General features: G+C 36.6%; 2 protein-coding genes across 9 annotated transcripts in view; one reads left to right on the top strand and one right to left on the bottom strand.

The window, feature by feature from the left end:
- The window catches only part of mto1 (mitochondrial tRNA translation optimization 1), a 98,835-nt gene extending 97,483 nt beyond the window's left edge, over nucleotides 1-1,352 (bottom strand). For 4 of the 5 annotated variants that reach the window (XM_073917279.1, XM_073917282.1, XM_009306471.5 and 1 more), the window contains exon 1: nucleotides 1,021-1,352. Coding sequence is in view for 1 of the 5 variants with exons in the window: in XM_009306471.5 (XP_009304746.1) it covers nucleotides 1,021-1,075 (55 nt within the window). In the remaining 4 variants the exon portion in view is untranslated. Of the gene's footprint in view, nucleotides 1-527; nucleotides 878-1,020 lie in introns of those variants that run through there. The other variant, XM_009306472.5, reaches the window with a different exon arrangement.
- Nucleotides 1,353-1,411: 59 nt separating this feature from the next.
- The window catches only part of avl9 (AVL9 homolog (S. cerevisiase)), a 45,994-nt gene continuing 38,128 nt past the window's right edge, over nucleotides 1,412-9,277 (top strand). For 2 of the 4 annotated variants that reach the window (NM_001327830.1, NM_001045565.2), the window contains exon 1: nucleotides 1,412-1,812. In NM_001327830.1, coding sequence (NP_001314759.1) covers nucleotides 1,738-1,812 — 75 coding nt within the window. In that variant the 5' untranslated portion in view covers nucleotides 1,412-1,737. The remainder of the gene's footprint in view (nucleotides 1,813-9,277) is intronic. The other 2 variants (XM_073917900.1, XM_073917897.1) reach the window with 1 other exon arrangement.

Here is a 9,277-nt window from a genome sequence, read left to right as displayed (position 1 = left end):
TTTTTTGCTTTCTATTTTTTATAACAGTTAAGAATACTGATTAATTTTAGTAACACTACAATAGCTATATATGACATACTATTAATGTGTATGCAGTATAATGCTGTGAGTTGTAACACTACAGTACAGTAATTAACTGCAAGCAGTTTTCATTTAGTTACCATTATTGCTCTATTACAGTAATTAACTGGCAACACTGTTGCCAACGACTCACTGTAATGGTTTGCGTTACAGTAAATAACTGGCAACACTGTTGCCAGCTACTCACTGTAATGGTTTAGTTACAGTAATTAACTGGCAACACTGTTGCCAACTACTAGAAGGTTTTTACATGAGGTATGAATGTACATCCTGTATCAAAATCAAGCATTGTTTTTATACTTATTTCAAACGGGGACTTTTTAGCACTTCAAAGTGTGTTATGACTTTACATATGCTGCAGTAAAACAGGATTCATTTGAGTTATGCACATATATGGGACATCTTGTATCAGACCTGATCATTATCCATTATTTTATTCTACTTACATGAGGTCTTTACAGTCATCTAAAGTCTAATAATGCCCCATCCATATACTCCCATATACTGTATGGGTCGTCATATAACGAAGTATAAATATACTTGTAACGTTAACTCAAACAACGTTTTGTTGGACTACTTCATGACTGTATTCACTTTCTGAGGTTAGCAACGTTGTTTAAAATTGCATACAACCGTATTTGCAATGTACTGTAGTTGGCTAGGAAAAATAAAAAAAACAATCTAGGTATTAAGAAGTATCCTTATCCTGACCGTTTGGTCTGCTATAAAATCATTTGAAGCAAAAAGATACACTTAGAGAAATTTAAAAAAAACATTGGTTAAACTAACAACAACTGTCAAAAGGAGCTAATAAATCGTTTAATAAAAGCATACGTAACAGGCAAAAGAGCGAATCGAGTGCTCTGGGGGGGGGGGGGGGGGTGGGGGGCACTTTGTGTTGCTGATGAAATTACCGTAATCATAATAATACTTGCGCACCAATATATATATCGTGCTGGCTTGACTGTGTTTCCGCTGGTTTGACTGCAGTCATTTACTGCGTGTTGTACGTTTTTGCTTTTCTCTGATTCTCAATCTGCAAGCTTAGCCAAGTCACCGTTTGTAAATGTATTCCATCGTGTGCATGTAAAATCCTTCGTTTCTTCTCTCTTTTTGGATGTAACATCCGGGTTGAAATTGTTTATAAACACTTTCACTGGTTTTTGGTGGAGGTCTGACCGTAATTTCATCCTTTTCGCTACTCCATAGTGACGACAAGGGCGCTGCCATCTTGGACCATGTTTACATGTCGTTTAGACGCAAAACATCTCATTGGTCTGGGGGAAAGCACGTGATGCAAAACCGCATCTCTCGCCATCAAAAAAGATTACGCGAGGATAGGACTATTGCCTACTTTAAACAGTTGTAAAATAACTGCTGGAATATACACGGAGGTTTTTTTTATTCTATTTCAGTTGGTCCTTTTATTAGTATTAAAAGAATGTAGTGCCCTATTTATGGGAATGAAATGAAACGAAAAGGTGCTTCACCTCACTACGGCCTACAGCTGAGCATATGTCTGCTATTATTTGTTTTCGCTAGAGGCGGAGCATCGGAACATACAAATTTACTGACAAGGGTGCGGAAGTTACAGACCTAACACATTAAAGCCACATTATACTCTTCGTTTTTTATTATTTGGAATAATTAGCGCTGATGGAGTGTCAGAGTAAAGAGGAACCCGTGCTGCACATTGTAGTGGTAGGATTTCACCACAAAAAAGGGTGTCAGGTAAGAGCCCTCATATTTGTGTATAATAATCTGTTTTAAATGCTCCTTCTTCAAGACTGTTACGCTAACAGAGAGTATATGTGTTTTTTATATAGATTTTTATGGCCACTGTACATTTGTATTCACTGTACAAATACGACAAATACAACATGCAAGTTTAGATCTGCTAAATGGTGCTCGATTTCACAGAATGGCTAATGGTCATGAATTATCAATATCGTCTGTAATTCAGTAACGTTATTAGTTACGTTAAGTGTTAGATCCAGCAAGCTACTCCCCTTCTAACTTGCTCTCCTCCTGACAGAAAGTTCAGATGTGTATTGTTCTTAAAAGAAAACTTTTAACGTTTAGTCTTGTACCAAACGTTACCAACCATTTTATTATTTTCTTTTTATACTGCTTTATTTGAAAATTACGTAGGCAAAATAACAACAGTAGGAAGTAAGGTACAACAAAAACTTAGAAAGAACACATCCAGCCCTTACAAGAAGTTATTTTATTGTTTATAAAGAATCCTCTCTCACTGTGCTGCCATATTGGTGTCACATGACCACCAACATAGGGCTTGGCAACCAACGTCACTGCTCAGTGCATTCTGGGACATAAACACAAAATGAGTTTAAAGGAAGGGCCACAACTATGAAGCTATGCTTAATCTCCCTGATCCCTATAAGGATCCTTTAGAGATTGATAATTGGAGATGTATTACTCTCTTGAATTACAAATTAATTGTATTGGTATATGCTAAACCATTAAAATCCCTACTAGACCAAATTATATATTAATCTCAAACAGACTTTATGAAAAACAGGATCTGGATCAGGGTAGTTCAGTTTTTAGTGTTTAAGTTCAGTTCAGTTAAACTCAGTTCAGTGTGGTTTGCAATCATTACTGAGAGTCCAAACACTGAAGAGCAAATTCATCAAAAAAAAACTTCACCAATAGGAGAGTGAAGAAACAAAACCTTGAGAGAACCAGACTTAGTTTGGCACGACCATTTTAATTTCTCCGCTGGCCAAAAGTCTTGTGCAGAGCTGCAGTCTCAGCAGTGGGCTGAAAGCTGGCCTCAGCAAAGACTCATCTGTCCCTGGAGCATCACTGTAATCAGCCTCATGCTCTCCACTCCCCTATGACCAACAGCGCAGCAGCTCAGGATTCGGCCTGGTCCTGGATATGGACACCTTGGCATCATCTCATCGCTGGTCTTGTGTACAATCAGTGACTCCGCATTATCTGAGGACCTCGGGATGAGTATCCCCAGGTGGAAATGGAGAATAAAGAGAATAATTAGCGTAGCTGCTGTTCATAGTGTATATAAACAAGATGTAGAAACTTGTGTGGAAACCCGCTAAGTGATGCATTGTGTATGCTTTACTAAACAGATAGGTCTTTAATCTAGTTTTGAATTGAGAGAGTGTGTCAGAGCCTCTGACATTATCAGGGAGGCTATTCCAGAGTTTAGGAGCCATAAAGGAGAAGGCTCTACCTCCTTTACTCGACTTTGCTATTCTAGGTATTACCAGAAGCCTAAAGTTTTGAGATCTTAAAGAGCGAGCTGGATTGTAGCGAGACAGAAGGTTGGGGTGATATGATCATATTTTCTAGACCTGGTAAGAACTCTGGCTGCTGCATTTTGTACTAATTGAAGTTTGTTAATAGAGGATGCTGGGCAGCCAGCAAATAGAGCAATACAGTAATCCAGCCTAGAAGTCATAAAATATTGTATATTGTTTTTAGACTTCTGTAAAGCCTTCGATACAATTGAACATGTGTTCCTTGTTTATTCACTAAAAGTATTTGGATTTGAAAACAATTTATATTATTAAAATGTTTTATAAAAATAATAGTTCTATCATTTTAAATAAAGTGACCTCTAAAAGATTTGAAATTCGTTGTGGTGTGCACTAAGGCTGTCCTTTTTTGTTTTTATTAGTTACTTTTATTCAAATTTGAAATAATCAAAATATTAGGGGTTAAACTAATTGACAGAGAAATCAAACTTTCACAACTGACAGATGATACTGCACTGTTTCTGAAAGATAAAAATCAAGTTAAAACAGCCCTAGAATGTATTACCAAATTCACTTAAACTTCTGGTCTAAAGCTAAATCTTCACAAATGTGAAATCTTCATTCATTCATTTTTCTTGTCAGCTTAGTCCCTTTATTAATCCGGGGTCGCCACAGCGGAATGAACCGCCAACTTATCCAGCACGTATTTACGAAGGGTATGCTTTTCTAGCTGCAACCCATCTCTGCGAAACATACACACACTCATTCACACACACACTTATACTCTACGGACAATTTAGCCTACCCAATTCACCTGTACTCACTCTTTGAACTGTGGGGGAAGCCGGAGTACCCAGAGGAAACCCACGCAAACGCAGGGAGAACATGCAAACTCCACACAGAAAGGCCAACTGAGCCGAGGCTCAAACCAGTGACCCAGCGACCTTCTTGCTGTGAGGCCACAGCACTACCTACTGCACCACTGCGTCGCCAATGTGAAATCTTATTAGTACATAATTCACATATCCATTGAAAATATTTATGTTAAAGATTCTGTGAAATATCTTTTCATCCAAAATTCTTTATAAGGTGCACCGGAACAAAAGTTAGGTGCAGCCATTGTTTTGATGCATCGTATTTAACACTGCTGTTTTAAAAATAATGCTATCCATATAGGCAGCATTGACTTGCAAATGATTAACTAAAAATCTGGCCAACAAAGTTCTTAATTTGACCCTAACTTTGATCACCAAACTTTTTTAGCCTAAGATCCCTAAATTTTTGCTGAAAAGAGATCTACCATTTAAATGAATGACAGAATAATAAAACTGTATTTTTCATTTGCATTTTCAACTTATGACCTTTAATTTAACGTTTCGAACTATGTAAAAAGCACTGTTTAACCTACTTTATATTTTTAATTGATGCAACCACAAATATCTGTGACAAAGTTTGGTAAATTTATTTTCAATGATCTTTTGCAGGTACTGCATTAGCATTTTATAAAAGAGCTGTAAAAAATCTTCTAAAAATTATAGAAATAATAATAGATTATCTAATAATAGAATTGTTCTAATAATAGAACAATTGCAGCATAAATTCAAGATGTTTTAGGAAGGCAAACTGCTGCTTACAGCTAGATATTTTTGTGGAAGTTCCGAAAGCGTTGTTTGTGGTGAGATAAGCCCTTTTGAGCGCAGTTTTTTATTGGCAGTGTGAGTTTTGTGTGCTGCTTTGGTGCTCCATGTTTTTGCAGTTTAATAAAAAAGTTTAAATGTTTTTAACTCACAGCTGTAGATGCGCCTTGAAAATGCAAGCATGTGGCACTGTGCGCACCACTTCCTTTTTTGCTCATGCAAGCCATGCATCTCTATTTAAAATTGCAAACTTAAGTGCCCAAAAGATGCATATTTGCACAGCCCCTTATTACTTTAAGGCTCGCGCCTCGCAATGTCATATGTAGAGCTTTATACCAACGTTTGCAGCAGTTGGATCTAAAACATAAAGAGAGATACGTTTCTTGCACTCATTCTTATGTCATTTTCAGGATCTACTGGAGAGTGATAAAACTACTATAAATAAAAGTCAACATATTTGTGCCTTATCATTGCCACTCATTACCGTAGTCACATTATGCGCATCTGTTTAAAGCTTCTGTAAGGAAAGAGCTATTTGACAGATGACACAGTCTTAATAAAAATTAGATTTTTACAGTATTACAATATTTACAATTACAATATTGATAGGATCTGTTATTTAGGTTATGTTTCCTTCTTAATATTGATTTTCTTTAAAATCTTTAATACTATTATTATCCTCATTGCTTGTAAGAAAAGCAAAACCTATATTAATATACAGGTATGTGCATGTAGTCTGACAGTAGACTCTAAACTGAGGACATTTTAGCTAATTCAGCATTTCTCACACATGGACTCACTGCAACTGATAGAGGTGTGAACCTTTATTGTTCTCACGATTCGGTTCAATTCGATATCTCAGTGCATCATTTTGCATTGACAATGCTTTTCATACACTATTTTGTATTTTACAGCACAGCAATTCTTTTGTTAAAAAGTATAAATATATTATTTGTAATACAATTTTGTTCTTTAATAAAAGCAGTTAGATGTATGAACTATACATTTAAAAATTCAAGTACATGCACAGAACAACATGAACAATTAAAGCAAATAAATAAATGTAAATATACAGCTTGCTTTCTGAGCCTTGTCGAGCAAGATCTTACACTCCTGTGATTGGCGCCGCACTCAACAGAAAGGGCTTCGATTGGCTCTGGCGCTGTTCACCAATGATAAACACTGATAAACGGCAGCGGCGATAACAGCAGAAATCAGCCTTGATCCGTGATAGACATAGAGGAGAAAACTCGCTATGCAGACCCGCTCATGTCTGGATCAGCAAGTATCGCTGTAACAGCCGAGAGGTGAGGAAAAGTTACCTCATGCCAGCAGGTCAAAAGTCGAGAAAGAGTGACAGAAATGGAGTTTTCTCCTCACCTGAAAATTTTCTTTTTTTTTTTTCTTTTTTTTTGTTAAGACATATAATACTGTTAGGGCTGTTGAACATCAGAATTTCTAAAGCAGCTGTTTTCTTGAAAAAGACGTGATAGTGCCATTAGAAACTGAATTGGAATCAGTCGTGAACTGAGGTGGGCCGGTCTGGCTTGAAACTCCAGGGCTGAAAATGAGTCCCACTCCGACCCTGTTCTGCATCGTGGTTCACTGATGAAACAATTAATTTTGACACCCCTAGAAACTGAGATGGAGGAAATGAAAGCACACAAGCATAGGAAAAATCAGGTGATCAAGACAATCTTTAAAATAATAACTTATTGACAGAGGTTTGTGAAATATAAATTACACATCGTTAATGAAATGATAATTTTTTTTGTCAAGGTGTCAGAACAAGGCAGATGCAAGTCAAACATATTTTTAACCACGATGCATTAGTGTTGGGAGATGTTGACTAATTTGGCATCGTACAATGTCTAATGGGAAACATTGCGATGGACGATGGCATTGTCGTCATAGGCGGGAGTGGTTGTTGTTGTTAAATATCATTTAATTTATAACAAATTAATTAATTGTAGCCTACCGTTTTCACTACCTGACCCACATGGTCTTTGCTTTACCCATAATCAAACCATAAATATATAAAGGTACACACAAATTACCACCTGTCAATCACTTTTTTTCCGCGGGACTCTGGCATGAATAGGCAGAGTGATCTGTGTCGTTATAATGGCTTTTTCCCACAGCTGGTGGAGGAGATGAGAGTTTGTTTGGAGTTCACTGTAATTTGTATTGTGATTAATGATAACTTTCTTATTTTATTATTATTATGAGAAAATAATAACAAGTAAAGATGGTAGGGCTCGAATGTTTTGGACGCATATGCGCCTGAAAATTTATCTATGCGACCTAAAAATATTTGGAAGCATTTGTGCTAGTGCATAAGTTCACTGTTTTTACTGCAAAATCCTCACCGCATCTGCAGATTTAGGAGACATTTATGCAGAATGCATCTTTGCACCTAAAAACGCCAAATGCAACAGTCAGGAACAGATTAAAACAGTTGTTATGTGAACTTACTGAAGTAAAAAAACAAAAAAGGCCCGCAATGCTTGCCCCACCTTTGTGCTCTTCTTATTGGCCCACTCCTCTAAAACTGAACGCAAATAGATTGGTTAATACCAGTTGTCAATAACTCAGTCAATGCCTTCTGCCTTCAGATGACAGGGGCTACAAGCGCGCAAATGTGAAGCGCAGAGATGAGAGAATGAAAATAACACTGACAGATTTTGTTTTAGAAAACACCTACAGTTACCAATTATGGCACATCTTATTAGTGATCATGTGCTAAATGTTAATCCACCATAAACTTTTCCAAGTGGATAAAAGACTTCCAGTGGCTTCAAGTCGGCTATGAAAATGACTAAAGCATTCACTGTAAAGTCTTTGGTACAGGGTTTGCAGGCAACAGCGTTTGCCACTATGTCTACAAATTTTATGTGCGAGAGGTACTGTATAATCCTTCATTTAATCCTCCACGATGCTGTCAGCCGTGCAAGTTGCAACTATATGTAAAATTTAACACAGTTCATGAAAAGGCCGTTATTGCTAGTAAGATGACATGCAAATAATAAGTTATATATCAATATAAATGTGGGGCGGGGCAATGGATCACAATGCTGAGCCAGCATCGCAAAGTTTGTCGGCCATCGGAGATGGATGATGGCAACGTTTTATCGGCACAACCCTACTATGCATGTGATCGTTTTTTTATTCATTTTTTATCTTAAACAAGACTGCGCAATTATGGATTTGCTCTTTAGTGTTTGGACTTTCAGCAGTGAAAATTAAACCACACTGAAATTTACTACTGAAATTCAATTCTGAAAACTGGACTGACACAATTTCATTTTACTAGAACTTTGATGTTAAGCTGCGTTGACACATTCTACATTATAAAAGCGCTATAGAAATAAACATAAATTGAGTTGAATTTTGAACAGAGGCAAAATGGAGCATGTACAGACTGACATTAATTTTTAAGAAAGCCGTCATAACGCTGTAGGGGGAACCGGAACTGTTGAAGAGCCGTACTCGGAGATTCAATATAAAAAAAGTATAACGAAGCTCTGCAGAAGCCAGTTTCAACACTCACAAAGAGTTCGTAGACCGCTCTGCTTACGATCTCAACACAACAACAATTATACACTCACATAACGTCATCAACAGCATCATACATATAAGTGTTTAAACAGATTAAACAAATATTATTCCAGTGTTACTCTGAAGGATGGCTGAATTGGTCACATGACTGCATTACATGACTAAAATGCGTCTCCAAATTCAAAAGCCTTTTTTAACATTCCACATTGCTACATGAAAATAGCGTTTTCAAATGTATTTACTTCTGACAACGTTTTCAAAAAGGTACATTTATGTTTCTTAATAATGCTGTCTTAGTGTGGATGGAAGGCCAAAACGAAAGAAAAATGCATTTTTAAACAAAAACTTAATAGTTTGGACATGGCCTAAATGTTTTAGGCTGTTCCTGGATGATAAAGAAATTGCACACAAGCCATACAAACTATTGAGGACCATTTTGCATTGGTGCAATGAAATTTTCATAAAATAAATTTTGGGTGTCTTTGAATTCAGCCCTCTGTAGGTTTAGAATTTGTATTCCCATAAAACCATGTGGCATCTGTTTATATATATATAAACACACACACACACACACACACACACATTCAGTTAAAGTCAGAATTATTAAACCCCCCCACCCCCAATTATTCGCTCCCCTGTTTACTTTTTCCCCAATTTCTAACAGAGAGATTTTATTCAACACATTTCTAAAGATAATAGTTTTAATAACTCATTTCTAATAACTTATTTTTTTTTTATCTTTGCCATAATGACAGTAAA

The sequence above is a fragment of the Danio rerio genome, chromosome 12 (genome assembly GCF_049306965.1).
Source record: "Danio rerio strain Tuebingen ecotype United States chromosome 12, GRCz12tu, whole genome shotgun sequence".
In the NCBI taxonomy this organism is placed as follows: Eukaryota; Metazoa; Chordata; class Actinopteri; order Cypriniformes; family Danionidae; genus Danio; species Danio rerio.
The sequence above is the reverse complement of the archived record's forward strand: the minus strand, read 5'-3'. Positions and strand labels throughout refer to the sequence as shown.